Here is a 21,632-nt window from a genome sequence, read left to right on the forward strand (position 1 = left end):
TGTCTTTGTCCTTCTCCAGTTTATTCCCTACCCCCTTCCCTTAATCCTCTCTTTGTCCCTGCACTGTTTATCTCCTACCTCTCCTCTTCCCCTGTTGGTTTCTTTCTTTCTTCTCTCCCTCCCTTGTCTTCTAATCCCCATACATCTATCTCTTTGTGTTCACCATGCTCATTAACCTGTCTGGATTCTGTACGTGTTTTTGTCCCGTCTGTTACTTGTCATTTAGCCTTTGAAGAAGATCCTGCTAGGATCGAAACGTCAGGCCAACTTACTTTTACACAAGAAATATTTCTACAAGCAAATGAATAATAATATGAATAAGGAAGAAGAATATCTACACAGTTGAGAGCAGCATCAATCATGTGTTAGACCATGATACTCACATGTCTGGATGTGGCTGATGAAAGGAGAGGCAGAATGCCGCCGCAGGAGTAGATGAGGTTGTCCATTATCTGGGACACCATCTGAGTGACATTTTGGACAAAGATGTTGTTCTCAACTGCATTAACAAAGTCAATAACCGTCTTGGAACTTTGACTGTGTATTGTAAAAAAAAATAAAAAATTAGATAGATAACAAGTTTTCTAGTTGTCGGGCATTTAGATCCTAGCAGGGCCTTCTTCCGGGATTACTGAAACGAAAACAGACTGAGAACACATTTCACAAGAGATGGAATGTCAGGCAACTACACTGGACCATTGACAAAGAATACAGTAGAATAGACAGAACAACAGGTAGTATTCAAGATGAAGGAAAGTGGAGATGAAAGGAGATCAAAGATCTCAAGAGATAAAGTGCCAAGTGATTTATAAATAGGTAAACTTAAAAAAATATATAAAAAATATATAAAAAATATATATAAATATAAAAATATAAAATAATGTTCTCAATTTTTAATGAATTAACTACCTGCAAAGTATTTTTTTTTTTTTTTTTTTCAACAAAAACTTTTAAGACAAGATCAAAATAATAAAAATCATAAAAATAATTTGAGATAAATGCTTTGAGATAAATAATTTGAGATAAATGTCAGTAATTTGAGATAAAACAATTTGAGATAAGTAATTTGAGATAAATGCTTTGAGGTAAATAATTTGAGATAAATGTCAGTAAATTTCTTAATAGTAGATAGAAGAGATACTGTTTCAGCCATAAATATGAATCATGAATATAAATGAAATTGAACAAAAAACAGCAACCCACCTTCTCCAGACCTGTATGTCAGTTTCGATGGCAAAGAGTAAGTCAGACATCATACGCTGGTGCATGTGAGACCAGCTGAATTCTGGGATACGATAAGGAGCTTGGTGGGGTCCAGGACTGAAGACTTGACCTCTAGGGTCCACTGGTTTATCTGGCCCAGCAGCAGCTACTTGTGAAGGCCCAGACATAGCCTGAAGTATACAATTTTAAGGACAATGTTAATACAAGATGGTGGAAAAAAAGGTACAAATAAAATTCAAAATTCATTTTGGGGGGTGGGGGGGGTATTTCTTGGTTTGAATGTGGTAATTTGAATTCCTTTTTCTGTTTTTGTTATTTCTCAGTAACTTTTGCACCAGTCATCTTTTTTTCTCCGAGTGTTCGAATGATCAAACTCCCGAAGATGATGAGACTACCTCCTTCATTTCACAACTTCAAATTTTGGTTTGACAATTTGTACATAACTTTTAAAGCTCTCCTCCCCTCTAATCCCCAATCACTCCCTCCCCTCCCCCCCTCCTAAATAAGTACCATGGAATGCAAACTTTTTACTATGGCAAATAAAATGTCTCAATATGAGTATATATTGATATGATTCTCACTTTCTGTTTTTTTGTCTCTGCTTCCTCTGTCATCCTCTTGACATTCTCCGGGGTCTTACCCCTCCCCTCTACGATCTTGACCACGTCATCCATGACATCCTCTAAGAGGGTCAGAACTTCCTTCTCCCTCTCGGAGGACACCCCTCTGGCCTGGTCCCTCTCTGGGATGTCATCTCCATCTGTCCTCTCCTTGTTCCTCTCCCTCACAGTGTACTCCACGTCACCCCCGGTCATCGCTGCCAGAGGGCTGATGGACTGGTCCTCGGTGCCAGCGGCTGGAGCTCCCTGGACACTGCCCGAGACGGCACCAGCTACGGTCAGAGGAGCAGACTGGCCGTTAGCCTGCTGCTGTTGGTAGTTGTTGTAAGCTCTGAGCATCTCATTCTTGTGGTTCTCAAAGGAAACCTGTCAGATAATCATGAGAGGAAGAAATTAAAGCTGAATGGTGATAAACACTGAAAAAAAACTTTCATTCCATGATTCTGTTTTAATATTTAATGAGATTTTATTTCCCATAGAAGTAAATATGCTAAGAAAATGCCGGTGACAGTATTCATGACCCTACTAGTAACAACGTAATTATTATATGGAAAACAACTGCTTAGTACAAAATTGCAATGTGATATTAAACACTCTCAAATTTCTCTAACTCGTTTCTTACATACCTGTGTGTAATTTTACTTTACTCTGATCAGACTAGTTTATGGGGTTTTTTGCCAATAATTTTTTTTTGGATTTATTGTGTAAAAGTTACATATTTCTACCAGCAGCCTTGCTCATGGTTTTTACAAATCGAATATGTTATTCCGTTTAATATAATACATATTTTTGGCTCAAGTGTATTTGATAACACTTTAAGAATGCAACCAGCATTCTTTAAGTTCTAGTATTAAAAACATATTAAACATTCTACACATTGATAATACTGTAGATGACTACTGGATGAATCGTTACCTTGGAATGTATGATCGAGAGGGTGTCCACCCAGACCCTCCATCCACCCCACTCGTACTTCATAGCATGGTGGAGCAGCATCTTGAGGACAGAGTAGACCATCTCCGTCACTCTCTTCTCCTCATCGGTCTTGGGGTAGATGTACGCCAGGCCTAGCATCCAGTCTTGCCAGACAGAACACTGTAACAGAATCCTGAGGGTGAGAAAAAAAGAAAAAAACATCAACTACAGAACAGAAAAAGAGAACTCAAGATTAATATCCAGATAGAGTAAAATAAGAGCGAGAGAAAACGTATTTTACGATACCAGAGAAGAGAGAAGCATAATAAAAACAGACAGTGAAATAAACTTGGAAAATACTAGACATTACTCTTAAATGAATCACACAATAGTAAAATCTTATGATTTAGTAACAATAATTACATTTTCTGATATATATTAATCTGTCTACTGGGTATGTGTACGAATTAACGAACCGGAGTCAAATCTAGAATGCTCAGATGCTTTGTGATAGCTTGCAATCAAATTTTACCTTGTTTCGTGAGTGATAGAGAAACAGAGTTTGCTTCAGAGAGTCATATCCAGAAAATAAAAGCTTCCTTGACCCTGGTATATGTAACCCCTACTGATGGACACAAATCAACTAAATTACTGATACGAATTGTGCGAAATATATATACACATGTCTTATGCCGTACTTTTCCCAACACTCGGAGCAGAGTATCCCCTGCATGGGGGAGTCACATGGTGACTTCAAGTGACCTTTGACCACTGCCAATATTGACAGCAGCCATGAACTAAGAGGTACATACATACCAAGTATGAAGTTCATGCTGGCTATGCATGGTGACTCCGGCAATGTGTCAAAAAGAAAAAACCTGCAGCAGCTGCACAATATCCCTGCAGCAAGGCTGCATCAACATCAAACAATAGAAATTTGTCTCTGGCGACCAGCAGTGCTTATTGTGTGAAACTGCACAGCACGAAAGATTACACAATATGCAGCTTGGCTGCTTGATGCTGCAGCCCCCTTAGCAACCTACTTTTGACTCAGTGCCCTATTGTGTTAACAAACCATGGTATCACATACACACACACATAAACACACACACGTAGACATGTCATGACCATCTTACAGATTCCTTTTACAAACTATTTGAAACAGCCCATTATAGAAGGAATATATCCGACGCCACAGATTGAGAAGGAAACGATCGTCCTTTTATCTTACCTTCTGTTTTCACGGCTATTGTTGAAGAGGAGGATCATGTCAGACAGGAAGAGCTTGCGTACTTCCATCGCTTCTGCACTCGGAGCGGACTGGCGAATGAGTCGCGCCATCACATGGAACATCCCTAGAAATGAAGACGAAGAAACCGTTATGATCCAGAATTCATAATTGATATCTTTCAAACATAAATTTGTCGGTTTGTTCTTCCAATCGTCTCTTGATATGCAATATATGTGTTTCATTCAGGTATTATATTCTGAGTGGAGACTAATGACTTGGTAGACAAAACTTATTGTTTTACTATTTCCTGTAGTCACTTGAAATCCTAACATTTCTTTTCAGAGTCAAAACTATTACAAACAAAACAATGAGCTTACTTATCATATCTAGTGATTGTTTTAATAATTTGCTCTGTTTCCCAAAAGTCAAATTTGCAATGCCTTTAATTAACAGCAAACTGTTCTGAGAGCTTATATGTTCTCTTGGCTAGCAACTTCATCCACTTGAAATCAAGAATTCATCTCTGCCTTTCAAAACAAAATCAAGAACCTCTTTTACCCAAGCCACCTTTTGACCATTTGAGTGCCTTCACCAACTTCATTAAAATTATAATTTGCACCATTCACCTCATGGGCTCAACATTCAGGAAGGACATGACTAACCTTCTTCTGCTACCCCCCCCCTTGCGCATCTCACCTTGTACCCCCCTATGTCAACCCTCTTCTCATAGCTCTCTTCACTTATTTCCCCCCACACTTTTCTGTCGTTGTCCTTCTCCAGTTACTCCCTACCCTCTTCCATTAATCCTCTACAGTTTATCTCCTACCTCTCCTCTTCTCCCTGTTGGTTTCTTTCTTTTCTCCATCCCTTGCCTACTAATCCTCTTACATCTATCTCTTTTGTGCTCACCCTGCTCATCAACCTGTTTCTATTCTCTGTGTGTATTTGTACCTTCTGTTACTGTAACTTGTCATTCAGCCTCTGAAGATGATCCTGCTAGGATCAAAACGTCAGGCCCACTTACATTTACACATAATCTTACACAGGCTTCTTTAGTGAATAAGCAGTTTGTTAACAGTTTTGTTTCATTTTAAAATTTTAACTTAGAGGAGAAAAAATACCTGGATTCAGGATCCTGTAGGTTCTATCTTGATCAGGGTGTTTGGACGACATCACCGCCATAGTAACCCTTTCACTTAACACCTATACAGATAAAATAAAGTTTCTTAGATCATTAAACAAATTACCATAGCTATCTAACTCTAAAGAAATTCTGAAGTAACAACAACCCAGAATGCTTCATACATCAGTCAATGCTGCATTGTTATTTGTCAATACTGTTGCAAAAAATTGAAAGAAACCAATGTTCATGACAAAACTAATAGATGTCAACAACAACAAAAAAGAATGAGCCTGTTGATCACACTAAACAAATGATAAAGATACAGTTATCAGCAAATATTTGAATTTGAAAGGAGCAGAACTAATAATATATACATATATGTATCGTGTGAATATCAACAAATAGAAATTACAAAATAATACAAGTACATTATCCCTGACATTATGCTTACTCTATTATCCAATGACACTGAGTTAAAGTATGGCTGCTTAACGATGCAAAATATTTGCCTTACAGGCAGGCAACTTTAGTGTCACCTTCTTAAACTAATGGACAATTTTCTAAAGTGCTACAAGCTGCAGGATTATAAGATTTACGTAGAAACAAGTCAGACTACATGGCAGGGCAGCAATGGTAACTGCTTTACTTAAATTCTGGTCTATCCCTGAAGTCTTAAACAGTTTGCATATTCTTGATGAAAGAGTGTTGCATACATGTGATTTTACCTCTCCGAACAAGGTGTGCAGATTTTTTTTTCCTGATTAACTTTTGTTTTCTGCATATATCATATAAATTTAATGCTTTTACAATTTATTATAAACTGTAGGTTGAGCGAGGGATTGGGGGGGTCATTAAAATCAGGGTGAGGCCGAGCAGGTCATGTGAGAGCTGAATAAATTTCACATTACCATAGCAACACGATCATAGAAGAAACGGCAAAAGTTCCCCTCACCTTAAACAAATTTAATCTTATATCTTTATTTTTCACCCTAAAAAAAAATGATTAAATTTCATTAAAAAAGAACAAAAAATAATTAAAATACGATTTTAATTATGAGGCGTGTTTCATTCATCTCTAAATTTATTTCTTATATCATATAATTTATATATGGTATAATATAATTCGTTAATAACTGCACATTGGGAGAGAAGGAATTTGAGTGGCATGGCCTTGGGCGCATCAAAATCAAAGTGGCGAACACGGTGAATGAGTGCTCGGAAAAAAAAATGATACAAGAACCAATATAGTAATATAATATCTGCAGAGACAGAAAGAAGGGTCTCCCTCACCTCAAACAAACAGTTGTACATCGTCATACTAAGTGTGTTGCAGTTGAGTTGTATTCTCTCTCCAATCAGCGAGTACAGATTCTGTCCGTACATCAAATCCATCTTCCGTCTATAGAGAAAGTACAAAGGGATAGATTCTCCGGATTTACTTATATTTGTGAAAATAAAAACGTATAAAAAAATACTTTTTTCTTTTTAATTTCAAAAAATTAAGACATTATACAGCCAAAGGGGTATCTTAAGAACAGCTCAAAAATCATTTTCAATTCTGGTGGTAAATGGTAAGTTTGCCAAGATAAAGCGTAAAACAATTTGAGTTTAGCACTTGTTCTTATTCGCACAACTTTCTGGCCAGCGTCCATGGCCCTGTTAAGAGAGGGAATTTAAGTACCATGGCTTTGAGGGGTATTATAATTTCGGGGCAGTTTCCGCTGGTTTAAATTTTCAAAGTTAATGCCTTTTACATGTAATCTCATCTCTCTGGTTTTGGCAACATGCACACAAAGTGTCTTTTATATTTAAAAATGCATTGGTACACTGCATACCTCTGAAGTACGTAGTTACCCCTGAGACTAATTAATCAGAGACATTGTTAAATCTACTGCTGTGTATGGGATCCTTGAGAATTTGAATTGCCAAGCCAATTCAAGAAATAATTTTGAAGAGAGTGCTTACTTTGACGGTAGCCTGCTGAGGAAGAGAGCTAGAACCTTCAAGGCCATTGCACAAACCATCTCATCACCAGAGGCAAGAAGCTTGAAAATCACCCTGCAAAGAAGAAATTAATCAATGGAGTGATTGAAAAGTTTGCCCATCTCAGAATTTCCAGCTATATATAAAACATTCAATAATTCCACAAACATATGTGCAAGTGTGAGGAGGTTGACTAAATCACAGGTGAGAATGACAAATAATTCACCTATACCTTCAGTGTTATGGGGTTGAAACTGGTGAGTATGACAAGTAATTCACCTATACCTTCACTGCTATGAGGTTGATAACATCATCCCCAATTCATGAAGTATGGCAGCAAATTTTTTGAAAAGTCACTTCATATCTTGGTGATATGAAATCATATATGAAGACAAGAACCAAGTAACAAAGCCAACCACTGATACCTCTCATTTTAATTTTTAATTTTTGTTATTAATCTACAGAATATTACACTCCTGCATGACACTGCCTGTGTCTATCTTTGAGGTGTGATCCTGAAAGTCGAATGAGACCCTGATTGTTGCCTTAAGGTTATCTTTGAGTGAACGAGCCTCTAAATGCCCCTTTTAGGGCTAAAATTGGAAAGGAGGCCTACCTAGTTCCATTTTTGCGATCAAAGGCGACAGCCAGGCCATTGAGATTTTCAGCCATTAATGACATCAGAAGTTGGAGGACATCCCTCAAGTTGGCATCCTGTCAGAGAGTTTAAAGACAAATAGTTTCAACATGAATTAAAAGTGATGTCGTGTTCATAAACCTGTTAAAAACCTGTTTAAATCAAATCATTTCACAAATACACACATCTTTATAGAATACAAACAAACTATATAAAATCAACTGTGTTCTGTACACCAGGAAACTATCCCTTCAACCGATCCTGTTAAACCAACCGGATTACCTCTTTTTGGAACATCAAAATCAGGAAGTGTTTTTTTAAGACCAAGAACCCTCCCTGAAACTACCACCATATTTTAACAAGTCTTCGTTTCAAATCCATAGTCTCCTAGCTGCTGAGCTTTTGTGGCTTCAACTACAAACAACCTTCATCCAAATAAATGTCACTATATGAATATTTAAGGCACAACATTTATGTTGCCACTATAAAATGACCAATGTATGTCTATATGTATGTTAACTTTACGTTTGTGACTATACATACAAACTATACAGTGTGAATATATCTATGTGGGTATGTGTGTGAACATGTTTGCTTTAACATGTAACACTAGTCTCAAGACTTAAAGGAATAACGAAGGCAGGGATCAAAGACAATTTATATTCAGTCACCTCAAAACTCTCTACTACTCGATATTTAAGTGAACCGCTTCCTGTTTGACTAAATACGCTCGCTTTGAAAATTGACTCCTACTGTAAGACCTCACCACAGTACATAGTAAGCCGCCACTGATTAAATAATATGTTTGATATTCCATATTGATTTACTGAATAATATTAATTGTCATTGATCCCTGCTTTTGTTATTCCTTTAAATAAAAAGAACTCTTGATGTACACTATATGTATATGAGAGTATTTATGTGACCCCTACTATATGTACATGTCTATATGTATATTATTATCTGTGTACAACTATATGTATGTTATTTTAGGTATATAAGTATATGGTTATGGCTATGCATGTACGAATATACACGTGTGATAACGTATGTGTCTACCTACATGACTTTACATGAATAACATGGCTGCAGACTTAAGTATAAGAATGTTGGATAATATCTAATGGCAGTAGTGGAGTGTTAGCTCAGTGGTTAATGCCGGTGCCTTCCAATCATAAGGTCCCCGGTTCGAGTCACTCCAAGATTAATGTATGCCGTCCGGTTACAGAGTTGTTGACAATTGACAATTCATAATCATGGACGTTAAATATGAATCTGACTGACTTCGGTCAGCTTGCGGCTTTGATAAGCCAATGGGGCTTCTTCGCGAGTTCCTGCTTGCAGGCGGATCTAACATACATACACACATACATAGTATAAGCCGCACTGACCTCATGGATTGTCACCAAGTAGTTGAGAATAATCTGCAATTCTTCATCGTTTGAAGTCTTCTCCTTCAGGATGAGTTGTTTCGTTATGCTTAGAATCAATCCCCGCAGATGGATCAAATCTTGACTTTTTGGTCTGTCGCCCTCTGTTAAACAAAACAGGGTAAAAAAAATTGGCCTGTTAATATATGGCAAGTATGTGTCCCTTCATAATTTTACTATTATCTGTTATAGTGGGTAGGTATCTTGGGGGGAGGGGAGGGGGAAGGGAGGGGGAGGGGGAGATTACTGTGTTTTCCAAGTATCTTTAATATTAGAACTTAAAACTGCCACCTCTGTATCTGCCTACCTTCCAACATTCCATCAAATAAACTATAAATAATAAACAAACTGCCAATACCTATAGTTACATATAATACCAAAATAAATTCAATATTATGTGCATATCTGAGTTCAAAGAAGATGTTTGTCTGCCCCAAAGCTTTGATGTTATTGTCATTATTTTAATCCAAGATTGCGGTAAGATATTACAAAGGAGAACTAATGCTCATACTAATTCTCATGATTAAAACTCCAGATGAATTTTCAAGCAGATATAAAACGTCCATTTCTTTACCTCTTCCATAAGTTCAGTAACATCACTTGTTTGCATTTCTAACATTTAGCGACCATAATAGACACAGCGGCTACACTCTAATGTTTACGATGCTCAAATGTTAATCGTTAAAAGTTATTTGAAAAGCCAGCAAAAGCGATGTTTAATGTATAAATTATTTTTGATATTAAAATGGGATGGCATATTTACTCAATTGCCATTGCATGGTATAACGATAAATGACAAAACAGCAACAGTTAACTTGAAAACTGACGTAAGACATGTGTTAATGCCTGAAGGAAAACAACAAATTTCACATAAAGTATAAAACCTAACTGGTGAGAGTCACTGATAAGGTTAAGTACCTAACGTTTAAAACTATGAGATGACATTAAAATATTAAAAAATGCAAAGATTAAGTGTCGGTTAACATTATGATGATGTGTGGCATCAATGGGATGGGTGAAGATGTGTTTAATCCAAATGACCTTTGACATCATACCATAATAACATCACCACTTGAGTTCATGGAACATTTGATTGATTTCTTCAAAAGACAAGAATTTGTTGCAACAATTTGCAAAATTTGTAATTTCTGATATGAAAGAGAGTACCATTCAGCATGGAATGCAACTATTACGAACCACTGATGAAAGGATCATGTGATGATAGCACCAATATATTATATATCCCATATGATGTCATAGCTGCAAAATTACAACCATTGATCATGTGACAGCCATCACATAAGAAACACCACACTGTGTGATAGTTCAATAAGTGATCATGTGAGAGCTCCAATACTACAACCATTGATCATGTGACTGCTACATCATTACTAGAACCATGTCTTGTGATTGCTCCAATATTTATACCACTCATCATGTGACAGCTACACCATGACAAGCACAATATCATGTGATAGCTCCAGCGATATAGCCACTGATCATGTGATAGCTACTAGCAGATGTTCAAAGCTCTTCTATATAATTACGTGTTAACTTGCCATTCTATTACAATTCACTATGTGATACCTACCACGCGACAAACATCATATATCATGTGATATCTCTAGTCATATAGCCACTGATCATGTGATAGCTGATAGCAGATGTTAAAAGCCCTTAGAATTATATAAATATGTCTTAACTTGCCATTCTATTACAATTCATCATGTGACACCTACCACACGACAAATATCATATATCATGTGATATCTCCAGTCATATAGCCACTGATCACGTGATAGCTACTAACAGATCATGTGATAGCTATTAATAGATGTTTAAAAAAACCTCTTTATACATGTGGACCTGCTACACTGCCAAAAACTGTCAGTAACATTATTCGGTGATCATGAGTTGATTTCAGTTTATAATATGCTCCAATTGCTCTCAGAGAAACACAAAATCCCTCTCAAGACTCAAAAATTGATCTTCACAAGAGAGAAGAATCTTCAAAGAAAACAATGGGGGAGAAAAGGGTAAATAGAAATTGAACAGCAGCCAATTTTAAGGATAAAATGGATTTAAATTGAAGCAGTTTGGAAAACAAAACTATAAACATCAGTATTTGAAAGTGACAGATGTAAAAATGTAACCAACCTAGGCTGGGAAGTAATTGATAAAGTGTTTGCAGAGAGGGCAGTATAAAGATAAAACCTGCAATACCATCATAAAGTTATTAGCCGTTATACTTCTAACTTTGTACTTTCAAAATTGGCAGCAAAGATGGTCGGTCAACAAAGTAACTGCTTCAACTTTTCACAAAGAGCAATGAAGATGTCCTCTTTGGTATAAACTAGATAAGTTCAACTTTTCTGGACTTTCCATGTCCACATACTCTTTTAAATGTCTCTTCGAGGGTAACAGAAGCTTTGTTTCATAGAAATCAATAATTGTTTTTTCTTTCCATCTAGTAATGACTCTTGTCTGTTATTCCATATACCTGGCAATGAAGGGATTTCAGAGCCTTAATGTTTTGTAAACGTCATGAGAGTTTCTGATAAAACTTTTTAAGACAACTTGGGGCCTGTTAATTGCTTTAATTAAATATTTCTTTATAATTTGGTACAACTCATTTGAAACTGCATCCTTTTCTGTAACTATTTGACATCTTTATCACTATTTTAATAAATTTGCAGTGAGTGCGTAAAATGGACAATCTTTGAGATCAAAGTGTGTGGGTACATTTCGTGACAATTATCCGAGAGTTTCTATCACTCCTGAGTCACTGATGGTGAGATACCAAACTTAGCAAGGTAAACATGCTGGACGTTTTCAAGCCTATGATTTTGCGATTTAAAAAGCATTCAAAAGCTATATGATATGTGAGGGTGTGAATTACAAATGTTCACAAAATCTGTTTTGTCTAATTTCAGCAGATTTGTCTACCAAACTATTTTAATATTAGCAGAATTTTATAATTTAAGGCAAATCAACCACACATAATTTTCATGCACTAAAATTCAAGGGTAGTTTCCATGGCAACACAAAATTAGCCATTGGACACATTAAGCTTATAGCAAATGGTGAGCATTTTTTAAAGTTCATTTGTGAGTTTCAGAGCAAAGAAAGCGAAAAAAGGCTGTTCAGAATGAAAAATCACCCAAATTTCCACAGGTACTAAATAACCGATTCTAGAAGCACTTTTATCATCATATTATGTTAGCTATTATTAAACGAGAAACTGTATTTACAGAATACAGGTAAAGTGGAAAAGTCACAGCGTTTCCACCTGTGCGGACTGATTTAAGATAAACTCGGCAGTTTCAAGAACCTCCTTGGAAAATGGGAAAAAAAGATTGTTCCCTTGATAAATTATCAATTGAAAATTGCTCTCTGCACAGCAGCTATAATAACACAGAACACTTCGTCTACTGATCCACTTATAAAACCACCTGCCTTCACCTTAGAAGTTACAACTTTCCACAATTCTCATTAAATGATGCAATCTTCCTCAGGCTTTTCTCCCCTCACCCCCTCACCCCCCCCCACTCCCTCCTCCATGTCAAATTGACACCTGTCTACATTATTAATCTAAGGATTTCATATTTCTGCATTGATTTTCACAGCTACTGATTTGCAAAAAAAAGATGGTTAATACAGTACAACTAAAGGTTTTAATGAAACCATTACACTTGTGAATGACAGAAAGGGCTACAAAGTTGGTTGTAAAACCTTTGGAATTGGATTTTTAAAACTATTCATTTTCTAATCGAGCCATGTTAATTTAGAGTCCAAACAATCAAATACATCACTATATTACAGTGCTAATTATGTTGGATAAGACCAGTTTGTCTCATCTTCTGTTTTTTTCTTTTTTCTTTTAAAACCAATATACTTCTTGTTCTGCTGCAAAAAAGCTTAACTTTTTTTTTGGGGGGGGGGGGAGAGTGGGGGAGTAGGAGGCGGCGCAATGTTGGTGAGTTGTAGTAGGTACCCATAGAGATTTTAAAAAAAATGGTAAATACATAAACAAAATAACAAATAAACAGACCGACAAAAACTAAACACATCAATCAGACGAGAAGATAATATTGGATGGTTTAGAGCAGAGGTTTCAGCTGGGCGAAAGCAAAGCTTGCAGAATCCAACTAATTAACCAACCACTTACCATCGACAGGAAACTCACCTAAGCCCCTCGGAGCGATACCGCTCCTACTTTCAGGGTTGTCGATCCAGTAGTAGTACTTGAGCGTGTGCATGAGTTGCAGTACGGTGCTCACCCTACGAATGTTGGTGTAGATCGACGCCTGTCCCACAAACTCGTTGGCGAGAAACGTGTATAGTGAGATCTGGACCTGATGCCAAAAAATACAACAGAGAGAGAGAGACTGTTGACCACATTGATCGATCCTGCGATTTATATTTATTACCAGCGCCAATCAAGTTTTCTATTCTATTAATTGTCAAAACTGTCTTATTAATACTTTCACATAACACAACACAGTGACAGAAACAATACAAGTGCCGAAACAATACAAAACCCTTATTTTCAAATTTTAGTTCTCTTCACCCACTTTACAACTTGATGATGACAAGAACAACCACAAAACAACCAAAATATTCAATGAAATCACAATTTATTTTCTCCGTCTTTTTCCTTTTTATTTTTCTTTTGTGGAAGGATGGCAAATTTCAAAGAGTTTAAATGCATGGTTCCATTAAATGTCTAAATTCAAGCCTATTTCATTGAATCAAATCACATATAAGGAGATAGAAACATAATTCAATATTTATCAATTGTTCCATAATAATTCCATAAAACCATTATTGAAAAATACGTGATATTTGGGGTTCTTGTCATCCACTTCTAATATTTTTTTGCAGTAAGTAGTGAAATGTTAAGAGACCTTTGTAGGTGTATGGATCCAGAGAGCAGGGTTGAACAGGATGTGATCAACGAGATGGCGCAGTAGTTGAACACCACTGGGCAAGTTGTTGAAATGTTTGGCAAGATCAAGAAAGGTCTCCAGAGCACTCTCTGTGATGTGGTTTGTGCCAGCCTGTATGAATAAAAAATAAAAAAATAAAAATTGGATATGTAAACGCCTCTTAAAGAATCGTTTGGAGTCAGCTCAACAATTTTTACCAAATCTAGCAAATACTACCCAAAAATAGGATTTGTAATTGTTCAAACCCGTGACAAGTTGTTAGTTTCTCACCAAGTGGACGTTAAAGTTCATAGTAAGGAACGACTCCACTCGAAAGAAAAAAAATTCATCACCCATAAACTGTTGTTCAGAGAACTAATCACCATAATAATGAACATGTAAAGAAATTATGACAACTTTCAACAATTCCATCATTATTTCAAATGAAAATGACAAAAGTCAAGCTAATGAATTCTTACTTATAACAGTTATGGCATTGGAGTATCGGAGTAGCCTAGAAGACTGCGCCATTCGATTTGGAAGTACAATATGAAGGTAAATTCAGTCTGCAGTAAGTACTTGCATGTGATACCCATATGGGAACATCTACCTTATAGTGGAGGTAGGACTCAAGTCTGGTGTTTTCATGTCCCAGTATGCAAACAATTATCACACTGTACAGGACTGAGAGTGTGTTATGAACTTTGCAAGTGGTATAGGAGATGAAATCCATCTTTTAACTTTCACCCGAGAGTTTTACAAAGAGCTACCCAGGTTATGCAGATGTAACACTAGGAATGTACATGCCAGCTCTGACATGCAATTGCTCTTGTCAAAAGTAAAGTTAGCACAAAGTAATGAAGCTCTCAATAATTAGCTTCTTCCTTATCTATTCCCCCTAAATCTCTCTTCAAACCGTAATCTCCCCCACCCACACCCTTCATAATCCCTTCACCCTCTCCTTTCTCCCACTACAATTTAATCATTAAGAACGGCATCTTTAATTCCAGGGACATCTTGCAGGCTAGCATAAAGTTTTTAACCCTTCCTCAAAGTCACAAGATCTAGAAGCAACCAAAGCAATATTTTTGTCTTTTATTTTTTGGTTTCTTGTTAAATATTTTAAAAGACCCTATACCTTCTGGAGTAGATATCCCAGCATGATGAATCCACGGCCATGAACCATCTGTTGCTGAGTCGACATGGACTGCTTCAGGAGGTCACAGAGAAAACCCAATAACAGGGTTCTGAAAGGTGGAGAGGGAGAACAAAGAGGTGCAAGTCAGAACGGACAAAAATTGTGGAAGTAAAAATAAAAGTGGTGAATAAAATCAAGAAACCTCCATCTTTGTAGTTAGCACGTGATAATCCACAACGTAACTGGAAGATGTGATGTAAACTTAAACTAGGTAGGTTGGAACCATTTCATATTCGTTAAATTTGTATCTGAAGAAGAGTATATTTATGGAATATATTCCATGTAGAATTTACTCAAGATAATAAACTTTTTGGTTTTGTTTACTTGTTTCTAACTTTATCCACTAAACAGACAATGCGACCCTCAAGATGTACTCCACTACACTAAGTTTAGTTACCACAACACTAACACTGAAATACTTAATCAATATTGCACAGCCACTTTTGTATCCTATCACCTTTTTGCTTTCCGTAGAATCATGAGAAAGCACCTCAAAAGGGCACGAGCAGACTGAAACTTGAAAATGTCACGAGCAAGTTATAAACTGCACTTAATGGATCTGAAAGTACCTAATGTCTTTCAAATGTCAGATAAAACTATACTAGAGAAAGTTGATATCTGGGATTCATCAATCTGTCACGGAGACTAACCCGATTTCAAACTCTGTTCGGCTGCGTGCATCGGCGCCCTCCTTGGCGTCGTCTGGCGATGCTTGCGGAAAGTCCAGTTGCGTGAAGAAGGGAAAGACCATGTGGATACCCCCGATGGAATGAAGAGTACTATGTATGGAATGTGTCACAATAGAACGTACGTCCTGACGAGAGACAAAGCAAGACGATTACGATCGATAAAAAAGAGTGAATTCATGACTTCGAAAATTCACAGAATTCTCATTAATGCATCAGGGATTAAATGGAAACAATATACAGAATTAATTTATTTAATGTTGCGATTTTTATTTCAAGTGGAAAATATCAATATCAGTACCAGTGTTTTCAATGAATAAAAGCAAGATGACATTTACAATAAATTAATGAATAAATCCAGTCACTGGATCAAGGGAATATGTCTGCATGCTTTACATTCAAACAATACAACAATTTTTCCCGACCTAATCAACTTTGTGAGAGAATTTCTTTTTTTTTAAGTCTACTCCAAGTTCAATATGCCTCTTTTAAGTATATATGAAGGGTACCGTATTGGAGGTGAACAAGTTTGTTTGTTCGTAAATTTTACACTTATATGCACACACTGTACAAATGTTATTATTGGGGGTCTATTCTCCCTTAGGAATACATCTACTATGAATTCGCCTGTTCTTTTTAAATAGTTCACTTTAAACTGAACGAATATCTCCGGCATACAATTCCCAACGCTAAACCTGTCAACACACTTCACAACAGAAGTCAAGCATTTAGAACTTAACAGCAGCTGTATGAGAACACATGTTTATATGCCACGACAAGAGTAAGACAACAGAAAAAATGTCATGAATATTCATGAGACATTAGTAGTCGTGGTTCCCACTGGAGAGGGAAGTGTTGTTGTCAAGCATTGATTTTCACTCACTGCCTGTTATTTCTCCTCAGTAAGGTTTCCTTATATTTTGACTCTTAGGCGAAGAAGAAGTTTATTTTTTATATAGAAACAGAGTCTTAAGGTCAACTCGAGAGAAGACAAGAAATGGCAAGGCTTCAATCATTTAAAGTTTCTTGAATGTGAAGGCCTTTTTGCTTTCTTTTATTTCTTGTAAAAGACAAGTTTTATCACCCACCTGGACCATGAGTGCATGAGGGGAGTGAACAAAGTAGGAGAAGTTTCCCTTTGGTGATGAATCCAGACAGAGTTGTGACTCTGTAGCGGCTGGGTTGTACAAGAAGACGATACTCTGAGTCAACTTGCCATCGTAGAGGACCTTCTTGTAGGTATCTGGCAGGCTGATGTCACTCTCCGATGGGAACTTGAAGTGGTTCTGGAATCAAAATGGATGGAAACAAGAAAAGATCACTTTCTAGTTCAATGACCTTCCCAATGGAAATTCACCTTCAACCAGCCTTAATTAAGCAACAAGCTGAGTTTGCAGAAAATATTTTCAAACTATCAAATGAGCTGGAACAGAATGAATTTTGCTAGTTTGGTTTGTTTAATGTCTCCACAGATCCCTGAAATCGACGATAAATCGAGAGAAAATCGACAGACAATCAAATTCAATCTTTTCAAAAGATAAAACAACTATAACAGTAGACCTACCACATGTTCATGCCAACTACACTAAGCTATTATACTTTTAAAGTCACTGAAGGTAGTACTCGGTTAAGTTGTCAATGGAGGTAAATGCCAAGTGGCATTTGATACCCATGTAGAAAAGTAATGACTTTTAATGTTTAGATTGCATTAAATGTTAAATTGTCAAAGTTCATGGATGAAGTCCAAGCTTATAAAACAGACTTCACATTTGGCAGGTGTATGACAGAGTGCCTCAGGAGTGATGACATCACAGTAGTCAGTCACATGACCAAACTTTGGGATGAGATCAGCTTCTATGAGGATTTGCTCTCTTGTATTTGATCTTTAGTTTTCACTGTCTGACATGTTAACTATTACCTCATAAAGTACTGATTCTTTGCAATCCTAAGCAATGTTTTCAAATGGTGTCAAATTGTACCTGGCATTTGTAAGCCACTGATGTATCGATAACTTTAGGGAGGGTAAAATAAATGGAGAAGGTTTCTGGCTGGAATTCCTCAAAATTCAACAAATATTACACACGAGATGTGAGAGAAGAATACGGTAGTTAATGCTGGAATGAGAACCCCTTTTGGGTAAAGCTCACGTGGCTTGGACAAATGAAACCACTGACCAGTGAGAGAACTGACTGTAAATAGAATTCACAGATATGTAAAATTTCCATAAAATGTAAAAAAAAACTACTCATGGAATTTACAGCAGAGGGTGATAGTAGAAGCAGACTATAAAGTTCACTTTATGGAAATTTTAACATCATGGAAGGGATGAAAAACAGAGAGGAAGTGATGAAAGAGGCAGCCATCGACTCCTCTCTTTGCATCATGATGTAAAAACGATCCATCCCTTGGGAGCATTTATAAGCCATCTCGTTGTAAGCCTTAATACACTACACGCGGTCAATGTCTACTGGATTGCTTATTACAGAGAGGTTCACTAAAGGGATCCGGCTATCTGATTTGGATAATGCTTACATTAGACCAAACAAAAGCTGGAAAAGCTTTCAAAACAAGCTGTATACACATATTTTTTTTTTTTTTTCTATAGTTAAAAACAAATGACTTATTTTTTATTACATTTTCATGCTTTTACTAATATATACTGTTTTATTTTGTAAAGTATCATTTTGCATTGATCTTGGTTATTCTCTGATATTCCAACAATACTAAACATAACTTTGCAGTTCATTAGCTGGTTTCTCTGTGTCACGCTATTAAACATTTTCTCTTGACAAGCCCTCCAGGGCTGTAGACATAAGACCGTAGTCAATTGTACAAAATCCAATCTAAAATATCAAGTATTTAAATCCCATCCATTAAAATATTTCCATTTTGACTCTGTCCCAGGGGACTAGTAAGTTTTCAATCAACATGCAGTGTTCAACAATTTTTCACACTTTCTGAATAACATCGCTATGTGTTGCGATGGCAAATCCTCCAGATAAATAGTTCTAACAGGGAGCAGTTCGTTGGTTTGTTTAATGTTCTGTGTTCATAATTGCAAGTAAATCAAATCATCCCCACTGACTACGGACTGGTTAGTACACAACTAGTACTACTGAGGTCTCATGGTAATTTTCAGTATAAATATATATATATAGGACAGAGGTAACATGTCTCGTTTAACTAAGAACAATCCTCAATCGATACACAGTTGTCTGCAATTTTTCAAACTATCGAATCATCCAACACGAGGCAGAACCTATCAAAATTGATTTCTTGTTTTGTGACATAGATATCTCCTGTGAGCATGCCCCCTCTGTGGTACTTTACCTTGTAGTTAGGCCCAAGCCTAAATATCCCTGTGATTTGCTGAGGTGTCAGTGCCTCGCTAAAGAGATAAACCGATGCCATTTGTCCTGCAAATGTCCTTTCCTTATCGGCAGAGGGTGCTGAACCCAAGAAACATTTATCAAATGGCTGTGAGATTAAAAAAAAAACAGAAATTAATGAGAGTCAAAACCACTAATATCTATAGATTTTGTCCAAAAATGAGCTCACAGAATGTTTACATCGATTGGTTGAAATGTCAGAGCACCCCTCCCCCCCCCACTTTGCCTACCACTAACTTTGTATTCCGAATATGTCTGCCGTTGACAGAGAGTCAAATAATTAAAAACGTAAATCATCAACTGAAATACACAATAAACCAACAATATTCCTAAATTATCATTACTTCAGTCAGATGGAGAATCAGGAAAACGAGAACTATATTATCATCTTTTTTAATAATTATATTATTTCCATCTTCGTTTAGTTGACTTCTTTCATACTTAGAACATTACATCCAAACAATTATTTGAACCAGACTAGATGGGTATGTTTAGTGAGATATATCTATGGCACAGCTACACGGAAAAAATAGCCTCATTTCATCTTTTTGTATACTATTTTATTTATACTTTCTTTTCTCTTTTCCTCCATTTTTATCATCTCAAAGGTAATCAATGCTTGTATCTATGAATTGTGAAATACAAACACACTGAATTAAGTAGAATTACCAAACATTTATCTTTCTCTCATCAGTTTATCCCTAATATAAGAAAAAGACCCCTTTTTCATCTATTTTTGTCTGTGGGGCTGATTCCTCGCACTGAGTGGTTAATATTAACGTTCCAGGTTTAAGAAGTGGGAAATGCAAACTTCGATAAGCTGAAACATATATCCTGAAGCAAGATTTGTGAGATACCGTCTATCACATAGTCTAGAGTCTCTTCTAGAAAATAGAAATCCTGCGTGAATCTTTTATAATTCTCTCTCTATCTCCCCGCCTCGATATACTATTCTGATGTACATGAGGCATTAGTTCTTATTACAATAAAATCACATTTTCACATCAATCATGTTAACCAAGGAATGCTTTCACCCAAACACATTTTCTAGAGGAGCAGTGTCATTATTAAACTAATGACTCGTTTAACATAATGACTTTGCTTTTAACATGTCAATGTCATTTGGTATCAACTAAATCACTTTCAAACTTAGAAACAGTCTGCATTACTCAGCAAAGGCAAGAAGCTATCAAAAGCTTCCAAAAATATAAACACAAGTATGAATTTAGAAATAGAAAAATGTAATCAATCCATAAAAACTCATATTGGGTAATTTAGACTCATGCAGAAATGTGTTTCTATGGAATAATACTACACTACTGTAGCTCACATATCGAAATAAACCATGAGGACAATATGTGGACAATATGAGGACAATATGATCATTAAATAGTGAAGAGAAGGTTATATGGATAAATATTACCTGCTTCTGACAGCTGTTTTGTACAAACCTTATTGGCAGTCACTAAGAATGAATTATTGGATACATTCATGCAAAAGTTTGCTTACCCTTAAGACCCCCTAAACGTCCATACCGAATCATCAACAAAGCTTTGGACACATCTCCCATGTGCCACTCCAATTTTTTCTCTGAAAATCAACCTAATTGTTCCAGAATACACAAAACAAAGTCACAGGTAACTTCACCTCCATAATCTTGAGTAGTTCGAACGTTACGCCCCTCTAAAAGTAAGTTATTGCAAAATAGAATAATGGAATGATCTGACCCTATAATTTAAGCAAAATTGGAGTCGGGTCACCTGGAGACCACTTGGTGACATGGCGGCATGGAATGACCCCTGGGTCCCTCCAAACCTCCCCAACCCTCATTTCCATACCTTCCCTTATCAATAACAATGCCCCTACTTCTAGCGGTTCTTCCACTTACATCGCTTGTGTTGATATTCCACTGCATTTCTCCAGATGACACCAGTTGACCATCCACGTAGCACTTGATCTCACTGGTTCTCCAACGGTTGTAGACGTGCACTATGGATACCATGTACCACTGTGAGAAAAACAAAGAAGAATGAGGTGCTAAGCTTTTGAGGAGACAGGTAAGCGAGGAACGAAGTAAATACAAAGAAGCCAACAAAAACTGAAGAAACTTACAAGCATCTGTTATAAGATGTAAATAAACTATGGTATATTGAGTCATTCTGTATGTACTTAATGTAATGTAACACTGCACTTACATTCATTACACTTAAATATTCAATTCTTGTATGTAGATCTCTGAAATAATTATGACATCTTGCCAGACTTATC

At 36.5% G+C, this 21,632-nt stretch overlaps 1 protein-coding gene across 10 annotated transcripts in view; it reads right to left on the reverse strand.

Moving 5' to 3' along the window:
* LOC139979932 (neurobeachin-like) overlaps positions 1 to 21,632 on the reverse strand; it is a 282,051-nt gene that overhangs the window by 182,743 nt on the left and 77,676 nt on the right. For 8 of the 10 annotated variants that reach the window (XM_071991173.1, XM_071991177.1, XM_071991179.1 and 5 more), the window contains exons 8-24: positions 21,253 to 21,372; positions 19,306 to 19,452; positions 17,064 to 17,261; positions 15,940 to 16,103; positions 15,230 to 15,338; positions 14,071 to 14,223; positions 13,332 to 13,518; positions 9,125 to 9,267; positions 7,713 to 7,810; positions 7,079 to 7,171; positions 6,404 to 6,512; positions 5,112 to 5,193; positions 3,991 to 4,114; positions 2,760 to 2,952; positions 1,806 to 2,210; positions 1,204 to 1,394; positions 384 to 537 (exon numbers count right to left, since the gene is read on the reverse strand). In XM_071991173.1, the coding sequence (XP_071847274.1) occupies positions 384 to 537; positions 1,204 to 1,394; positions 1,806 to 2,210; positions 2,760 to 2,952; positions 3,991 to 4,114; positions 5,112 to 5,193; positions 6,404 to 6,512; positions 7,079 to 7,171; positions 7,713 to 7,810; positions 9,125 to 9,267; positions 13,332 to 13,518; positions 14,071 to 14,223; positions 15,230 to 15,338; positions 15,940 to 16,103; positions 17,064 to 17,261; positions 19,306 to 19,452; positions 21,253 to 21,372 (2,670 nt within the window). The remainder of the gene's footprint in view (positions 1 to 383; positions 538 to 1,203; positions 1,395 to 1,805; positions 2,211 to 2,759; positions 2,953 to 3,990; positions 4,115 to 5,111; positions 5,194 to 6,403; positions 6,513 to 7,078; positions 7,172 to 7,712; positions 7,811 to 9,124; positions 9,268 to 13,331; positions 13,519 to 14,070; positions 14,224 to 15,229; positions 15,339 to 15,939; positions 16,104 to 17,063; positions 17,262 to 19,305; positions 19,453 to 21,252; positions 21,373 to 21,632) is intronic. The other 2 variants (XM_071991176.1, XM_071991183.1) reach the window with 1 other exon arrangement.

The sequence above is a fragment of the Apostichopus japonicus genome, chromosome 14 (assembly GCF_037975245.1).
Source record: "Apostichopus japonicus isolate 1M-3 chromosome 14, ASM3797524v1, whole genome shotgun sequence".
NCBI classification, from domain to species: Eukaryota; Metazoa; Echinodermata; class Holothuroidea; order Aspidochirotida; family Stichopodidae; genus Apostichopus; species Apostichopus japonicus.